Source organism: Dendrobates tinctorius, unplaced genomic scaffold, assembly GCF_039654945.1.
Source record: "Dendrobates tinctorius isolate UK_male_01 unplaced genomic scaffold, ASM3965494v1 ptg000063l, whole genome shotgun sequence".
Taxonomy (NCBI): Eukaryota; Metazoa; Chordata; class Amphibia; order Anura; family Dendrobatidae; genus Dendrobates; species Dendrobates tinctorius.
In genome coordinates, this window is record NW_027361731.1 from 23,026,984 (window position 1) to 23,046,404 (window position 19,421).

Genomic DNA, 19,421 nt, shown 5'->3' on the forward strand with positions numbered 1-19,421 from the left:
TCTGTCTGTAGTTACAGCTGCGCCCTCTGGTGGAGGAACGTCAGTGCCCAAATCTGTCTGTAGTTACAGCAGCGCCCTCTGGTGGAGGAACGTCAGCGCACAGATCTGTCTGTAGTTACAGCAGCGCCCTCTGGTGGAGGAACGTCAGTGCTCGGATCTGTCTGTAGTTACAGCAGCGCCCTCTGGTGGAGGAACGTCAGTACACAGATCTGTCTGTAGTTACAGCAGCGCCCTCTGGTGGAGGAACGTCAGTGCACAGATCTGTCTGTAGTTACAGCAGCGCCCTCTGGTGGAGGAACGTCAGTGCACGGATCTGTCTGTAGTTACAGCAGCGCCCTCTGGTGGAGGAACGTCAGCACAGATCTGTCTGTAGTTACAACAGCGCCCTCTGGTGGAGGAACGTCAGTGCCCAGATCTGTCTGTAGTTACAGCAGCGCCCTCTGGTGGAGGAACGTCACTGCACAGATCTGTCTGTAGTTACAGCAGCGCCCTCTGGTGGAGGAGCGTCAGTGCACAGATCTGTCTGTAGTTACAGCAGCGCCCTCTGGTGGAGGAACGTCAGTGGACAGATCTGTCTGTAGTTACAGTAGCGCCCTCTGGTGGAGGAGCGTCAGTGCACAAATCTGTCTGTAGTTATAGCAGCGCCCTCTGGTGGAGGAACGTCAGTGCACAGATCTGTCTGTAGTTACAGCAGCGCCCTCTGGTGGAGGAACGTCATTGCTCGGATCTGTCTGTAGTTACAGCAGCGCCCTCTGGTGGAGGAACGTCAGTGCACAGATCTGCCTGTAGTTACAGTAGCGCCCTCTGGTGGAGGAACGTCAGTGCACAGATCTGTCTGCAGTTACAGCAGCGCCCTCTGGTGGAGGAACCTCATTGCACAGATCTGTCTGCAGTTACAGCAGCGCCCTCTGGTGGAGGAACGTCATTGCTCGGATCTGTCTGTAGTTACAGCAGCGCCCTCTGGAGGGTGAACGTCAGTGCGCAGCTCTGTCTGTAGTTACAGCAGCGCCCTCTGGTGGAGGAACGTCAGTGCACAGATCTGTCTGTAGTTACAGCAGCGCCCTCTGGTGGAGGAACGTCAGTGCACAGATCTGTCTGTAGTTACAGTAGCGCCCTCTGGTGGAGGAGCGTCAGTGCACAGATCTGTCTGTAGTTACAGTAGCGCCCTCTGGTGGAGGAACATCAGTGCACAGATCTGTCTGCAGTTACAGCAGCGCCCTCTGGTGGAGGAACGTCAGTTACAGCAGCGGCCTCTGGTGGAGGAACGTCAGTGCACAGATCTGTCTGTAGTTACAGTAGCGCCCTCTGGTGGAGGAACGTCAGTGCACAGATCTGTCTGCAGTTACAGCAGCGCCCTCTGGTGGAAAAGCGTCATTGCACAGATCTGTCTGCAGTTACAGCAGCGCCCTCTGGTGGAGGAACGTCAGTGCACAGATCTGTCTGTAGTTACAGTAGCGCCCTCTGGTGGAGAAGCGTCATTGCACAGATCTGTCTGCAGTTACAGCAGCGCCCTCTGGTGGAGGAACGTCAGTGCACAGATCTGTCTGCAGTTACAGCAGCGCCCTCTGGTGGAGGAGCGTCATTGCACAGATCTGTCTGCAGTTACAGCAGCGCCCTCTGGTGGAGGAACGTCAGTGCACAGCTCTGTCTGTAGTTACAGTAGCGCCCTCTGGTGGAGGAGCGTCAGCGCATGGATCGGTCTACAGAGTTGGAGCAGCGCCCGATAACCTGCGGACCACAGTACATGCTGGGAGTTACAGTGCGGGTGCTACTCACCAGCGCCTGCAGGATCCCGTCCATGGCGATGGTCCCCTCGATGGTCAGGTAGGAAGCCTTGGATAACGTAGCTAGAGACCAGTCTAAGAAGTCGGCCATCCTCTTCTGCTTCACGTCCGGGCGGGTGATAAATCTGTGGGACATAACGACGGTGAGAGAGCAGTAATATGAGGGGTCTGGACTGGCACAGCGCCATACACCGGGTAGGGGCCGCTCTTGGTACTGCAGGTCAGAAAATGACGCGCACAAACAATAACGACCACGATATGGTGCACAGAGCTGTGCAGTTTCTGCTGATCGGTGGCGGCGGACTCCCAGCGTGCCCACCAATCCAGTACTCGGGGTCAACCCCTTTAAAGGGAACCCATCATCGAGTGTCAAGACTTACTTGGAGACGAGCACTGCCGCGGCGTCCCGAGACTTATCACTGACCAGCAGGTAGGACTGCAAGATAAAGGGGGATCAGTGAGTACGTGTGAGCGGAGACGAGGGGCGATCGGCGAGCGCGGGGAGACGAGGGGCGATCGGCGAGCGCGGGGAGACGAGGGGCGATCGGCGAGCGCGGGGAGACGAGGGGCGATCGGCGAGCGCGGGGAGACGAGGGGCGATCGGCGAGCGCGGGGAGACGAGGGGCGATCGGCGAGCGCGGGGAGACGAGGGGCAGAGAAGAGGAGCGATCAGCGAGTACGGGGAGACGTGGGTCAGAGAAGAGGGCGATCAGCGAGTACGGGGAGACGTGGGTCAGAGAAGAGGGCGATCAGCGAGTACGGGGAGACGTGGGTCAGAGAAGAGGGCGATCAGCGAGTACGGGGAGACGTGGGTCAGAGAAGAGGGCGATCAGCGAGTACGGGGAGACGTGGGTCAGAGGAGAGGGCGATCAGCGAGTACGGGGAGACGTGGGTCAGAAGAGGAGCGATCAGCGAGTACGGGGAGACGAGGGGCAGAGAAGAGGAGCGATCAGCGAGTACGGGGAGACGTGGGTCAGAGAAGAGGGCGATCAGCGAGTACGGGGAGACGTGGGTCAGAGAAGAGGGCGATCAGCGAGTACGGGGAGACGTGGGTCAGAGAAGAGGGCGATCAGCGAGTACGGGGAGACGTGGGTCAGAGAAGAGGAGCGATCAGCGAGTACGGGGAGACGAGGCACCAGACTATGACACAGAAGGTGAGGTGACGGAGCACAGACCTGAGCGATCTCCAGGATATGATCCATGGTGGAGCGCCGGACCCGCCCTCCCTCTGCAGAGAGGTTTCCATCCAGACGAGAGAGATCAAAGGGTATGAGACACGTCATAGACAGCCAGAGCAGCAGCGTGTACCGCGTCTCCCAGGTCTGCGAGCGGAAACAGAGGACAGTGTGCGATCCAGACGTAGGGGTCACCATCCCGCACCTGCCAGCCCCACCATCCCACACCCGCCAGCGCCATCATCCCACACCCGCCAGCGCCATCATCCCACAAGCGCCAACAACCCACACCCGCCAGCGCCAACAACCCGCACTCGCCAGTGTCATCATCCCACAAGCGCCAGCACCACCATCCCGCACCCGCCAGCGCCACTATAACTGACGCTCACCTCGTGGTCCGCAGGGTTCTGTACAGAGATCATCTCCAGCACCGGATGGACGTCCACCACCTCATGAGGGAAGAGGCGCAGGAATATCTTATAGCCCCGGACCTGGCGGGACAGACGGCTATCACTACAAGGGAAGACCCTCACTGTGCGGCCTCAGCAGAGACCCCCCGGGCAGCACGGTGTGGCCACATGGAGATCATATACAGCCTTCACCATCGTCACCATGGCTCCTTCAGGGGACGGTGGGACGCAGAGCTCTCAGATATTACTCATGTGTCACCACTAGAGGGAACTAACGGCACGGAGCTACCCAGCAGAGAGCGCCCTCTAGTGGTGACAGCTGGTAGAAAATACAACTATTTGTGTTTTTTATTAGTACAAAGCAGAGGGTTTGGAGCAGTGTATCATCAGACAAGCCTGCAACAAAGACTGTACACATTACAAGGTACCTTAGAGATGATATACAGGAATTTAAAAGCCAAATGCATGAGGACAGGCGGAGAGCTGCGATCTCGCACCACGTCCAACAGCAGATCCAACATCCACTCTGCAAGAGAAGAGACGGCGGTCAGTGCCCCTTGGTGATGAGCTCTGGAGGTGTGCACACTACTCTGCTGCCCCTGGTGGTGAGCTCTGGAGGTGTGCACACTACTCTGCTGCCCCTGGTGGTGAGCTCTGGAGGGGTGCACACTACTCTGCTGCCCCTGGTGGTGAGCTCTGGAGGGGTGCACACTACTCTGCTGCCCCTGGTGATGAGCTCTGGAGGTGTGCACACTACTCTGCTGCCCCTGGTGGTGAGCTCTGGAGGGGTGCACACTACTCTGCTGCCCCTGGTGGTGAGCTCTGGAGGGGTGCACACTACTCTGCTGCCCCTGGTGGTGAGCTCAGGAGGTGTACTGTCCCCGGTGGTGATCTCCGCTCACAGCGATGAGTACGAAGTAACTTACGCAGATGCGGGTCCAGGAGGTGCGGCTGCTCCTGGTAGGCATCCATTATCACTGCAACACAACAGAGAAGGCCGGTAGTGGACGAAATGAAGCATTATCTGTCTGGCTTCGGCCTACTTACTGATGGTTTCTGCTCACCTATGAACCTCTGTGTGCAGACCTCCCTGCTGACGAGCTCCTCACACACATCCCGCAGGCTGGCGATCAGATCTCGGATCTCCGTGCTCTCAGTGAACGACTCCAGGATGTTCCCGCTGGACACGGTCTCCGGCCCCCCGTCTTCCTCGCGCTCCGAACCGTCAGCGGCCATGATATGTGAAGGAGCCTGGAAAGAGGAGGAGAGGATGAGCAGGGGAGGGGAGCAGTATATACACAGCCGGGCCGGGGGGGAGGAGGAGAGCAGTATATACACAGCCGTGCCGGGGGGGAGGAGGAGAGCAGTATATACACAGCCAGTGTCGGACTGGAACACCTTGGGCCCACCAGAGAAAATCATTCTTGGGGCCCACTATGTAGCTGCATAGAGTTAAATACCAGACCACCAATTATGCGGTAAAACACGCTAATATCCGGGTATAATATAAGGTTGTACATGTCTTAATTATGTAGCAGGAGTTGGGGTAGCCCCCTCATAGAATATAAAGCAGCCCCCTCATAGAATATAATGTAGACCCCTCATAGAATATAATGCAGCCATCTCATAGAAAATAATACTGCCCCCCTCATAGGGTATAATGCACCCCCTCATAGGGTATAATGCACCCCCTCATAGGGTATAATACTGCCCCCCTCATAGGGTATAATACTGCCCCCCTCATAGGGTATAATACTGGCCCCCTCATAGGGTATAATACTGGCCCCCTCATAGGGTATAATACTGGCCCCCTCATAGGGTATAATACTGGCCCCCTCATAGGGTATAATACTGGCCCCCTCATAGGGTATAATACTGGCCCCCTCATAGGGTATAATACTGGCCCCCTCATAGGGAATAATACTGGCCCCCTCATAGGGAATAATGCTGCCCCCTCATAGGGAATAATGCACCCCCTCATAGGGTATAATGCTGCCCCCTCACAGGGTATAATGCTGCCCCCCTCATAGGGTATAATGCTGCCCCCTCACAGGGTATAATACTGCCCCCCTCATAGGGTATAATACTGCCCCCCTCATAGGGAATAATGCTGCCTCCTCATAGGGTATAATACTGCCCCCCTCATAGGGAATAATGCACCCCCTCATAGGGAATAATGCTGCCCCCTCATAGGGTATAATGCTGCCCCCTCACAGGGTATAATACTGCCCCCCTCATAGGGTATAATGCTGCCTCCTCATAGGGTATAATGCTGCCCCCCTCATAGGGTATAATACTGCCCCCCTCATAGGGTATAATACTGCCCCCCTCATAGGGTATAATACTGCCCCCCTCATAGGGTATAATACTGCCCCCCTCATAGGGTATAATACTGCCCCCCTCATAGGGTATAATACTGCCTCCTCATAGGGTATAATACTGCCCCCCTCATAGGGAATAATGCACCCCCTCATAGGGAATAATGCTGCCCCCTCATAGGGTATAATGCTGCCCCCCTCATAGGGTATAATACTGCCCCCCTCATAGGGTATAATACTGCCCCCCTCATAGGGTATAATACTGCCCCCCTCATAGGGTATAATACTGCCCCCCTCATAGGGTATAATACTGCCCCCTCATAGGGTATAATGCTGCCCCCTCACAGGGTATAATACTGCCCCCCTCACAGGGTATAATACTGCCCCCCTCACAGGGTATAATACTGCCCCCCTCACAGGGTATAATACTGCCCCCCTCACAGGGTATAATACTGCCCCCCTCACAGGGTATAATACTGCCCCCCTCATAGGGAATAATGCTGCCCCCTCATAGGGTATAATGCTGCCCCCTCACAGGGTATAATACTGCCCCCCTCATAGGGTATAATACTGCCCCCCTCATAGGGAATAATGCTGCCCCCTCATAGGGTATAATACTGCCCCCCTCATAGGGAATAATGCACCCGCCTCATAGGGTATAATGCTATATAGATATATAGATATAGTTAGATAGATAGAAAGATAGATGTAGAAATAGATAGATATAGAGATAGATAGTAGATAATGGATAGAAAGTAGATAATGGATAGATATAGATAGAAAGATTCATAGAGATAGATATAGATATAAAGATAGATATAGAAAGAAATATAGATAGATAGATAGATATAGAGATAGATAGAAAATAGATAATGGATAGATAGATATAGAGATAGATAGCTATAGATAGAAAGATATAGAGATAGATAGAGATAGATAATAGATAGAGATAGATAATAGATAGAGATATACAGATATAATAATAATAATAATAATAATAATATAGACATATATAGATAGATATAGAGATAAATATATATAGATAGATGGCTATAAATAAAAATAGATATAGAGATAGATATAGAGATAATAGATATAGAGATAGATAGATATAGAGACAGATAGATATAGAAAGATAGATATAGAGATAATAGCTAGATATAGAGATATGTATAGAGATAGATAGATATAGAGTTAGAAAGATAGATAGATATAGAGAGAGATATAGAGATAGATAGAGATAGCTAGATAGATAGATGGATAGATAGATATAGATAATAGAGATAATAGATATAATAGATAGATCTAGAGATAGATATAGAGATAGATGGATAGATCAATAGATAGATAGATAAAGAGAGAGAGATAGAGATAGATAATGAGATATAGAGATAGATATAGAGATATAGTGTTAGATAGAAAGATAGATATAGAGATAGATATGGATATAGAGATAACAGATAGATATAGAGATAATATATAGATAGATATAGAAATAATATATAGATAGCTATAGAGAGAGAGATATAGAGATAGATATAGAGATAATAGATAGATATAGAGATAGATAGATATAGATATAAAGATAGATAGAGATAGAGAGAGCGGTAGATAGAGAGATAGATACAGAGATCGATAAATATATAGAGAGATAGATATATATATATATATATATATATATATATATATAGATAATAGATAGAGATAGATAGATAAAGATAGATAATAAATATAGAGATAACAGATAGATATAGAGATAGAGTAAGATAGAAAGATATAGAGATAGGGAGATATAGATAATAGAGATAGCTAGATATAGACATAATAGATAGATATAGAGATAGATAGAAAGATAGATATAGAGATAGAGCGATAGATAGATAGAGATAGATAATAGATAGAGATAAATAGATACATAGAGAAAGATAGATATAGAGATAGAAAGATAGATATACAGAGAGATAGATATAGAGATAGAGATAAATTGATAGATATAGAGAGAGATATAGAGAGAAATAGATATAGATATAGAGATAATAGATATATATAGAGATAGATAGATATAGATATAGAGAGAGATAGATACAGAGAAAAGATATAGAGATAAATAGATAGAGAAAGATAGATAGATATATAGATATAGAGATAGAAAGATAGATATAGAGATAGAGCGATAGATAGATATACAGAGAGATAGATATAGAGATAGAGATATATAGATAGATAGCTATAGAGAGAGATAGAGATAGATATAGAGAGAAATAGATATAGAGATAGATAGAGATAGATATATAGATATAAAGATAGATATAGAGATAGAGCGATAGATAGCGAGAGATATAGATATAGAGATAGATAGATACAGAGAAAAGATATAGAGATAGATAACGGATAGATAAATAGATAGATAGGTATAGAGATAGATAGATATAGATATTAGATAGAGATATATATAGATAAAGATAGATAGATAATAAATATAGAGATAATAGATATAGAGATAGATAGATAGACATAATAGATAGATATAGAGATATATAGAGATAGATAGATAGATAGATGTAGAGATAGAAAGATAGAGCGATAGAGATAGATATAGAAATAGATAGATATAGATAATAGATAGATAGATATAAGATAGATAGAGAGAGAGACAGATAGCGAGAGCGAGAGATATATAAAAAAAAAAAAAACCCACAATACTCACCTCTCCTCCTCGCTCCCACGCTGATCCCGGCTTCAGTGTCAGGAGCTGCCCCCTCTGCCAGACACACAGCGGGTGCGCGATGTAGTGACGTCATCGCGCACTGGCTGTGAGCCAGGAGCAGAGAGGACTGAGGGCGGCGCTGGCCCTGATTTACAGCTGTAGTCTGCAGAGCGGCTTACTGGGCTGGGGGCGGGGCCTCTGGGGGTGGAGACCTGAAATGCTTCGCAGTGAATATTCATTTCTCTTTAGCAGCGGGGACAGGGGCTCCTGCCTCCTGACACCCGCTGCTGCTCCGCTGGCAGGGGCCCCCATAGCAGCTGCATGGTGTGCGACACACCACTGGCTGGGGGCCCCTGGAGCAGCGGGGGCCCTAGGCAACTGCTGGCCCTGTATGTCTGCAGGTGCCAGGGCCCACCAGATGCCAGGGCCCACCGGAGAATCCACCGGTTCTCCGGTGGGCCAGTCCGACGCTGCACACAGCCGTGCCGGGCCAGGGGGAGGAGGAGAGCGGTATATACACAGCCATGCCAGGGGGGAGGAGGAGAGAAGTATATACAGCAGGAGAGGAGAGCAGTATATACACAGCCGGGCCGGGGGAGAGGAGGAGAGCGGTATATACACAGCCGTGCCGGGGGAGAGGAGGAGAGCGGTATACACACAGCCTTGCCGGGGGGGGGGGGGGGAGGAGGAGAGCAGTATATACACAGCCGTGCCGGGGGGGGGGGGGGGGAAGAGAGCAGTATATACACAGCCGGGCCAGGGGGAGGAGGAGAGCAGTATATACACAGCCGGGCCAGGGGGAGGAGGAGAGCAGTATATACACAGCCGTGCCGGGGGGAGGAGGAGAGCAGTATATACACAGCCATGCCGGGCCAGGGGGAGGAGGAGAGCGGTATATACACAGCCATGCCAGGGGGGAGGAGGAGAGAAGTATATACAGCCGGAGAGGAGAGCAGTATATACACAGCCGGGCCGGGGGAGAGGAAGAGAGCAGTATATACACAGCCGTGCCGGGGGAGAGGAGGAGAGCAGTATATACACAGCCGTGCCGGGGGAGAGGAGGAGAGCAGTATATACACAGCCGTGCCGGGGGAGAGGAGGAGAGCAGTATATACACAGCCGTGCCGGGGGAGAGGAGGAGAGCAGTATATACACAGCCGTGCCGGGGGAGAGGAGGAGAGCAGTATATACACAGCCGTGCCGGGGGAGAGGAGGAGAGCAGTATATACACAGCCGTGCCGGGGGAGAGGAGGAGAGCAGTATATACACAGCCGTGCCGGGGGAGAGGAGGAGAGCAGTATATACACAGCCGGGCCAGGGGGAGGAGGAGAGCAGTATATACACAGCCGTGCCGGGGGGGGGGGGGGGGGGAGAGCAGTATATACACAGCCGGGCCAGGGGGGAGGAGGAGAGCGGTATATACACAGCCGTGCCGGGGGAGAGGAGGAGAGCAGTATATACACAGCCGTGCCGGGGGAGAGGAGGAGAGCAGTATATACACAGCCGGGCCAGGGAGAGGAGGAGAGCAGTATATACACAGCCGTGCCGGGGGGGGGGGGGGGGAGAGCAGTATATACACAGCCGGGCCAGGGGGGAGGAGGAGAGCGGTATATACACAGCCGTGCCGGGGGAGAGGAGGAGAGCAGTATATGCACAGCCGTGCCGGGGGAGGAGGAGAGCAGTATATACACAGCCGTGCCGGGGGGAGGAGGAGAGCAGTATATACACAGCCGGGCCGGGGGAGAGGAGGAGAGCAGTATATACACTGCCGGGCCGGGGGAGAGGAGGAGAGCAGTATACACACAGCCGGGCCAGGGGGAGGAGGAGAGCAGTATACACACAGCCGGGCCAGGGGGAGGAGGAGAGCAGTATATACACAGCCGTGCCGGGGGAGAGGAGGAGAGCAGTATATACACAGCCGGGCCAGGGGGAGGAGGAGAGCAGTATATACACAGCCGTGCCGGGGGGGAGGAGGAGAGCAGTATATACACAGCCGTGCCGGGGGGAGGAGGAGAGCGGTATATACACAGCCGTGCCGGGGGAGGAGGAGAGCGGTATATACACAGCCGTGCCGGGGGAGGAGAAGAGCAGTATATACACAGCCGTGCCGGGGGGAGGAGGAGAGCGGTATATACACAGCCGTGCCGGGGGGGGGGGGGAGGAGGAGAGCAGTATATACACAGCCGTGCCGGGGGGAGGAGGAGAGCAGTATATACACAGCCTCGCCGGGGGGGGGGGGGAGGAGGAGAGCAGTATATACACAGCCGTGCCGGGGGGGAGGAGGAGAGCAGTATATACACAGCCGTGCCAGGGGAGGGGGGAGGAAGAGAGCAGTATATACAGCCGGGCCGGGGGGAGGAGGAGAGCGGTATATACACAGCAGTGCCGGGGGGAGGAGGAGAGCGGTATATACACAGCCGTGCCGGGGGGGAGGAGGAGAGCAGTATATACACAGCCGTGCCGGAGGAGAGGAGTATATACACAGCCGTGCCGGGGGGGGGGGGGGGGGGGGAGGAGGAGAGCAGTATATACACAGCCGTGCCGGGGGGAGGAGGAGAGCGGTATATACACGGCCGTGCCGGGGGGAGGAGGAGAGCGGTATATATACAGCCGTGCCGGGGGAGAGCAGTATATATACAGCCGTGCCGATGGGGGGGGGGGGGGGGGGGGGGGGAGAGCAGTATATACACAGCCGTGTCGGGGGAGGAGGAGAGCAGAATTTACACAGCCATGCCGGGCCGGGGGAGAGCAGTATATACACAGCCGTGTCGGGGGAGGAGGAGAGCAGTATATCCACAGCAGTGCCGGGGGGGAGGAGGAGAGCAGTATATACACAGCCGTGCCGGGGGAGAGGAGGAGAGCAGTATATACACAGCCGGGCCAGGGGGAGGAGGAGAGCAGTATATACACAGCCGTGCCGGGGGGGGGGGGGGAGAGCAGTATATACACAGCCGGGCCAGGGGGGAGGAGGAGAGCGGTATATACACAGCCGTGCCGGGGGAGAGGAGGAGAGCAGTATATGCACAGCCGTGCCGGGGGAGGAGGAGAGCATTATATACACAGCCGTGCCGGGGGGAGGAGGAGAGCAGTATATACACAGCCGGGCCGGGGGAGAGGAGAGCAGTATATACACAGCCGGGCCGGGGGAGAGGAGGAGAGCAGTATATACACAGCCGGGCCGGGGGAGAGGAGGAGAGCAGTATACACACAGCCGGGCCAGGGGGAGGAGGAGAGCAGTATATACACAGCCGTGCCGGGGGAGAGGAGGAGAGCAGTATATACACAGCCGGGCCAGGGGGAGGAGGAGAGCAGTATATACACAGCCGTGCCGGGGGGGAGGAGGAGAGCAGTATATACACAGCCGTGCCGGGGGGAGGAGGAGAGCGGTATATACACAGCCGTGCCGGGGGGGAGGAGGAGAGCAGTATATACACAGCCTTGCCGGGGGGGAGGAGGAGAGCAGTATATACACAGCCGTGTCGGGGGGGAGGAGGAGAGCAGTATATACACAGCCGTGCCAGGGGGGGGGGGGGGGGGGAGGAAGAGAGCAGTATATACAGCCGGGCCGGGGGGAGGAGGAGAGCGGTATATACACAGCCGTGCCGGGGGGGAGGAGGAGAGCAGTATATACACAGCCGTGCCGGGGGAGAGGAGGAGAGCAGTATATACACAGCCGTGCCGGGGGGGGGGGGAAAGGGAGAGGAAGCATATACACAGCCGTGCCGGGGGGAGGAGGAGAGCGGTATATACACGGCCGTGCCGGGGGGAGGAGGAGAGCAGTATATACACAGCCGTGCCGGGGGGAGGAGGAGAGCGGTATATACACAGCCGTGCCGGGGGAGGAGGAGAGCGGTATATACACAGCCGTGCCGGGGGGAGGAGGAGAGCGGTATATACACAGCCGTGCCGGGGGGGAGGAGGAGAGCGGTATATACACAGCCGTGCCGGGGGGGAGGAGGAGAGCGGTATATACACAGCCGTGCCGGGGGGGAGGAGGAGAGCGGTATATACACAGCCGTGCTAGGGGGGGAGGAAGAGAGCAGTATATACAGCCGGGCCGGGGGGAGGAGGAGAGCGGTATATACACAGCCGTGCCGGGGGGGGAGGAGGAGAGCAGTATATACACAGCCGTGCCGGGGGGAGGAGGGGAGCAGTATATACACAGCCGTGTCGGGGGGAGGAGGGGAGCAGTATATACACAGCCGTGCCGGGGGGAGGAGGAGAGCAGTATATACACAGCCGGGCCAGGGGGAGGAGGAGAGCAGTATATACACAGCCGTGGCGGGGGGAGAGGAGGAGAGCAGTATATACACGGCCGTGCCGGGGGTGAGGAGGAGAGCAGTATATACACGGCCGTGCCGGGGGAGAGGAGGAGAGCAGTATATACACAGCCGTGCCGGGGGGAGGAGGAGAGCAGTATATACACAGCCGTGCCGGGGGGGGGGGGGGGGGGGGATGAGGAGAGCGGTATATACACAGCCGTGTCGGGGGAGGAGGAGAGCAGAATTTACACAGCCGTGCCGGGGTGAGGAGGAGAGCAGTATATACACGGCCGTGCCGGGGGAGAGGAGGAGAGCAGTATATACACAGCCGTGTCGGGGGAGGAGGAGAGCGGTATATACACAGCCGTGTCGGGGGAGGAGGAGAGCGGTATATCCACAGCCGTGCCGGGGGGGGGAGGAGAGCGGTATATACACAGCCGTGTCGGGGGGGGAGGAGGAGAGCAGTATATACACAGCCGTGCCGGGGGGGGAGGAGGAGAGCAGTATATACACAGCCGTGCCGGGGGGGGGGAGGAGGAGAGCAGTATATACACAGCCGTGCCGGGGGGGGGGGAGGAGGAGAGCAGTATATACACAGCCGTGCCGGGGGGGAGGAGGAGAGCAGTATATATGCAGCCGTGTCGGGGTAGGAGGAGAGCAGTATATACACAGCCGTGCGGTGGGGGGGAGGAGGAGAGCAGTATATACACAGCCGTGCGGGGGGGGGGGAGGAGGAGAGCGGTATATACACAGCCGTGCCGGGGGAGAGGAAGAGAGCAGTATATACACAGCCGTGCCGGGGGGGGAGAGGAGGAGAGCAGTATATACACAGCCGGGCCGGGGGGAGGAGGAGGAGAGCAGTATATACACAGCCGGGCCGGGGGGAGGAGGAGAGCAGTATATACACAGCCGTGACGGGGGGAGGAGGAGAGCAGTATATACACAGCCGTGACGGGGGGAGGAGGAGAGCAGTGTATACACAGTCATGCCGGGGGGGGAGGAGGAGAGCAGTATATACACAGCCGGGCCGGAGAGAGAAGGAGAGCAGTATATACACAGCCGTGCCGGGGGAGGGGAGGAGAGCGGTATATACACAGCCGTGCCGGGGGGGGGGGGGGGGGGAGGAGAGGAGGAGAGCAGTATATACACAGCGGTGCCGGGGGGGGGGGTTGAGGAGAGCAGAATATACACAGCCATGCCGGTGGGGGTGGGGAGGAGGAGGAGGAGAGCAGAATATACACAGCCGTGCCAGGGGGGAGAGCAGTATATAAGTATATACACAGCCGTGTCGGGGGGGAGGGGAGAGCAGTATATAAGTATGTACACATCCGTGCCGGGGGGGGAGGAGAGCAGAATATACACAGCCGTCCGGGGGGGGCGGGGGGGAGAGCAGTATATAAGTATACACACATCCGTGCCGGGGGGGGGAGAGGGGCAGTATATACACAGCCGTGTCGGGGGAGGAGGAGAGCAGAATTTACACAGCCGTGCCGGGGGAGGAGGAGAGCAGTATATCCACAGCCGTGCCGGGGGGGGAGGAGGAGAGCAGTATATCCACAGCCGTGCCGGGGGGAGGAGGAGAGCGGTATATACACAGCCGTGCCGGGGGGGAGGAGGAGAGCGGTATATACACAGCCGTGCCGGGGGGGAGGAGGAGAGCGGTATATACACAGCCGTGCTAGGGGGGGAGGAAGAGAGCAGTATATACAGCCGGGCCGGGGGGAGGAGGAGAGCGGTATATACACAGCCGTGCCGGGGGGGGAGGAGGAGAGCAGTATATACACAGCCGTGCCGGGGGGAGGAGGGGAGCAGTATATACACAGCCGTGTCGGGGGGAGGAGGGGAGCAGTATATACACAGCCGTGCCGGGGGGAGGAGGAGAGCAGTATATACACAGCCGGGCCAGGGGGAGGAGGAGAGCAGAATTTACACAGCCGTGCCGGGGGAGGAGGAGAGCAGTATATCCACAGCCGTGCCGGGGGGGAGGAGGAGAGCAGTATATACACAGCCGTGCCGGGGGGGGGGGGGAGGAGGAGAGCAGTATATACACAGCCGTGCCGGGGGGGGGGGAGGAGGAGAGCAGTATATACACAGCCGTGCCGGGGGGGGAGGAGGAGAGCAGTATATACACAGCCGTGCCGGGGGGGAGGAGGAGAGCAGTATATATGCAGCCGTGTCGGGGTAGGAGGAGAGCAGTATATACACAGCCGTGCGGTGGGGGGGGGAGGAGGAGAGCAGTATATACACAGCCGTGCGGGGGGGGGGGGAGGAGGAGAGCGGTATATACACAGCCGTGCCGGGGGAGAGGAAGAGAGCAGTATATACACAGCCGTGCCGGGGGGGGGGGGGAGGAGGAGAGCAGTATATACACAGCCGGGCCGGGGGGAGGAGGAGGAGAGCAGTATATACACAGCCGGGCCGGGGGGAGGAGGAGAGCAGTATATACACAGCCGGGCCGGGGGGGGGGGGGGGAGGAGGAGAGCAGTATATACACAGCCGTGCCGGGGGGAGAGGAGGAGAGCGGTATATACACAGCCGTGCCGGGGGGGAGAGGAGGAGAGCGGTATATACACAGCCGTGCCGGGGGGGAGAGGAGGAGAGCGGTATATACACAGCCGTGCCGGGGGGGAGAGGAGGAGAGCGGTATATACACAGCCGTGCCGGGGGGGAGAGGAGGAGAGCGGTATATACACAGCCGTGCCGGGGGGGAGAGGAGGAGAGCGGTATATACACAGCCGTGCCGGGGGGGAGAGGAGGAGAGCGGTATATACACAGCCGTGCCGGGGGGGAGAGGAGGAGAGCGGTATATACACAGCCGTGCCGGGGGGGAGAGGAGGAGAGCGGTATATACACAGCCGTGCCGGGGGGGAGAGGAGGAGAGCGGTATATACACAGCCGTGCCGGGGGGGAGAGGAGGAGAGCGGTATATACACAGCCGTGCCGGGGGGGAGAGGAGGAGAGCGGTATATACACAGCCGTGCCGGGGGGGGAGGAGGAGAGCAGTATATACACAGCCGTGCCGGGGGGAGAGGAGGAGAGCAGTATATACACAGCCGTGTCGGGGGGAGAGGAGGAGAGCGGTATATACACAGCCGTGCCGGGGGGGGGAGGAGGAGAGCAGTATATACACAGCCGTGCCGGGGGGAGAGGAGGAGAGCAGTATATACACAGCCGTGTCGGGGGGAGAGGAGGAGAGCAGTATATACACAGCCGTGCCGGGTGGAGAGGAGGAGAGCGGTATATACACAGCCGTGCCGGGGGAGGAGGAGAGCAGAATTTACACAGCCATGCCGGGCCAGGGGAAAGGAGGAGAGCAGTATATACACAGCCATGCCGGGCCGGGGGAGAGGAGGAGAGCAGTATATACACAGCCGGGCCGGGGGAGAGCAGTATATATACAGCCGTGCCGGGGGGAGAGGAGGAGAGCAGTATATACACAGCCGTGCCGGGGGGAGAGGAGGAGAGCAGTATATACACAGCTGGGCCGGGGGAGAGCAGTATATACACAGCCGTGCCGTGCGGGGGGGGAGGAGACCAGTATATACACAGCCGGGCCGGGGGGAGGAGGAGAGCAGTATATACACAGCCGTGCCGGGGGGAGGAGGAGAGCAGTATATACACAGCCGTGCCGGGGGAGAGGAGGAGAGCAGTATATACACAGCCGTGCCGGGGGGAGGAGGAGAGCAGTATATACACAGCCGGGCCGGGGGAGAGGAGGAGAGCAGTATATACACAGCCGGGCCGGGGGAGAGGAGGAGAGCAGTATATACACAGCCGGGCCGGGGGAGAGGAGGAGAGCAGTATATACACAGCCGGGCCGGGGGGAGGAGGAGAGCAGTATATACACAGCCGGGCCGGGGGAGGAGGAGAGCAGTATATACACAGCCGGGCCGGGGGAGGAGGAGAGCAGTATATACACAGCCGGGCCGGGGGAGGAGGAGAGCAGTATATACACAGCCGGGCCGGGGGAGAGCAGTATATACACAGCCGGGCCGGGGGAGAGCAGTATATACACAGCCGGGCCGGGGGAGAGCAGTATATACACAGCCGGGCCGGGGGAGAGCAGTATATACACAGCCGGGCCGGGGGAGAGGAGGAGAGCAGTATATACACAGCCGTGCAAGGGGGAGGAGGAGAGCAGTATATACACAGCCGTGCCGGGGGGGAGGAGGAGAGCAGTATATACACAGCCAGGCCGGGGGGGAGGAGGAGAGCAGTATATACACAGCCGGGCCAGGGAGAGGAGGAGAGCGGTATATACACAGCCGTGCCGGGGGAGAGGAGGAGAGCAGTATATACACAGCCGGGCCGGGGGAGGAGAGCAGTATATACACAGCCGGGCCGGGGGAGAGCAGTATATACACAGCCGGGCCGGGGGAGAGGAGGAGAGCAGTATATACACAGCCGTGCCGGGGGGAGGAGGAGAGCAGTATATACACAGCCGTGCCGGGGGGGAGGAGGAGAGCAGTATATACACAGCCGGGCCGGGGGGGAGGAGGAGAGCAGTATATGCACAGCCGTGCCGGGGGGGGGAGGAGGAGAGCAGTATATACACAGCCGGGCCAGGGGGAGAGGAGGAGAGCAGTATATACACAGCCGGGCCGGGGGGGGGAGGATGAGAGCAGTATATACACAGCCGTGCCGGGGGGGAGGAGGAGAGCAGTATATACACAGCCGGGCCGGGGGAGAGCAGTATATACACAGCCGGGCCAGGGGGAGAGGAGGAGAGCAGTATATACACAGCCGGGCCAGGGGGAGAGGAGGAGAGCAGTATATACACAGCCGTGCCGGGGGGGAGGAGGAGAGCAGTATATACACAGCGGTGTCGGGGGAGAGGAGGAGAGCAGTATATACACAGCCGGGCCAGGGGGGAGGAGGAGGAGAGCAGTATATACACAGCCGTGCAGGGGGGGAGGAGGAGAGCAGTATATACACAGCCGGGCCGGGGGAGAGGAGGAGAGCAGTATATACACAGCCGGGCCGGGGGAGGAGGAGAGCAGTATATACACAGCCGGGCCGGGGGAGAGGAGGAGAGCAGTATATACACAGCCGGGCCGGGGGGAGGAGGAGAGCAGTATATACACAGCCGTGCCGGGGGAGAGGAGGAGAGCGGTATATACACAGCCGGGCCGGGGGAGGAGGAGAGCGGTATATACACAGCCGGGCCGGGGGAGGAGAAGAGCAGTATATACACAGCCGGGCCGGGGGAGAGGAGGAGAGCAGTATATACACAGCCGGGCCGGGGGGGAGGAGGAGAGCAGAATATACACAGCCGTGCCGGGGGAGAGGAGGAGAGCGGTATATACACAGCCGGGCCGGGGGAGGAGGAGAGCAGTATATACACAGCCGGGCCGGGGGAGGAGGAGAGCAGTATATACACAGCCGGGCCGGGGGAGAGGAGGAGAGCAGTATATACACAGCCGTGCCGGGGGAGAGGAGGAGAGCGGTATATACACAGCCGGGCCGGGGGAGGAGGAGAGCAGTATATACACAGCCGGGCCGGGGGGGAGGAGGAGAGCAGTATATACACAGCCGGGCCGAGGGGGAGGAGGAGAGCAGTATATACACAGCCGGGCCGGGGGGGAGGAGGAGAGCAGTATATACACAGCCGGGCCGGGGGGGAGGAGGAGAGCAGTATATACACAGCCGGGCCGGGGGGGAGGAGGAGAGCAGTATATACACAGCCGGGCCGGGGGGGAGGAGGAGAGCAGTATATACACAGCCGGGCCGGGGGGGAGGAGGAGAGCAGTATATACACAGCCGGGCCGGGGGAGAGCAGTATATACACAGCCGGGCCGGGGGAGAGCAGTATATACACAGCCGGGCCGGGGGAGAGCAGTATATACACAGCCGGGCCGGGGGAGAGCAGTATATACACAGCCGGGCCGGGGGAGAGGAGGAGAGCAGTATATACACAGCCGTGCAAGGGGGAGGAGGAGAGCAGTATATACACAGCCGTGCCGGGGGGGAGGAGGAGAGCAGTATATACACAGCCGGGCCGGGGGGGAGGAGGAGAGCAGTATATACACAGCCGGGCCAGGGAGAGGAGGAGAGCGGTATATACACAGCCGTGCCGGGGGAGAGGAGGAGAGCAGTATATACACAGCCGGGCCGGGGGAGGAGAGCAGTATATACACAGCCGGGCCGGGGGAGAGCAGTATATACACAGCCGGGCCGGGGGAGAGGAGGAGAGCAGTATATACACAGCCGTGCCGGGGGGAGGAGGAGAGCAGTATATACACAGCCGTGCCGGGGGGGAGGAGGAGAGCAGTATATACACAGCCGGGCCGGGGGGGAGGAGGAGAGCAGTATATGCACAGCCGTGCCGGGGGGGGGGAGGAGGAGAGCAGTATATACACAGCCGGGCCAGGGGGAGAGGAGGAGAGCAGTATATACACAGCCGGGCCGGGGGGGGGAGGATGAGAGCAGTATATACACAGCCGTGCCGGGGGGGAGGAGGAGAGCAGTATATACACAGCCGGGCCGGGGGAGAGCAGTATATACACAGCCGGGCCAGGGGGAGAGGAGGAGAGCAGTATATACACAGCCGGGCCAGGGGGAGAGGATGAGAGCAGTATATACACAGCCGTGCCGGGGGGGAGGAGGAGAGCAGTATATACACAGCGGTGTCGGGGGAGAGGAGGAGAGCAGTATATACACAGCCGGGCCAGGGGGGAGGAGGAGGAGAGCAGTATATACACAGCCGTGCGGGGGGGGAGGAGGAGAGCAGTATATACACAGCCGTGCGGGGGGGGAGGAGGAGAG

General features: G+C 57.0%; 1 protein-coding gene across 1 annotated transcript in view; it reads right to left on the reverse strand.

The window, feature by feature from the left end:
* Positions 1–19,421, reverse strand: part of TBCD (tubulin folding cofactor D) — a 148,234-nt gene that overhangs the window by 123,228 nt on the left and 5,585 nt on the right. Inside the window, exons 2-8 of the mRNA XM_073579958.1 lie at positions 4,434–4,620; positions 4,296–4,346; positions 3,798–3,895; positions 3,349–3,450; positions 2,960–3,106; positions 2,165–2,220; positions 1,777–1,909 (exon numbers count right to left, since the gene is read on the reverse strand). Of these exons, the coding sequence (XP_073436059.1) occupies positions 1,777–1,909; positions 2,165–2,220; positions 2,960–3,106; positions 3,349–3,450; positions 3,798–3,895; positions 4,296–4,346; positions 4,434–4,605 (759 nt within the window). The 5' untranslated portion in view covers positions 4,606–4,620. The remainder of the gene's footprint in view (positions 1–1,776; positions 1,910–2,164; positions 2,221–2,959; positions 3,107–3,348; positions 3,451–3,797; positions 3,896–4,295; positions 4,347–4,433; positions 4,621–19,421) is intronic.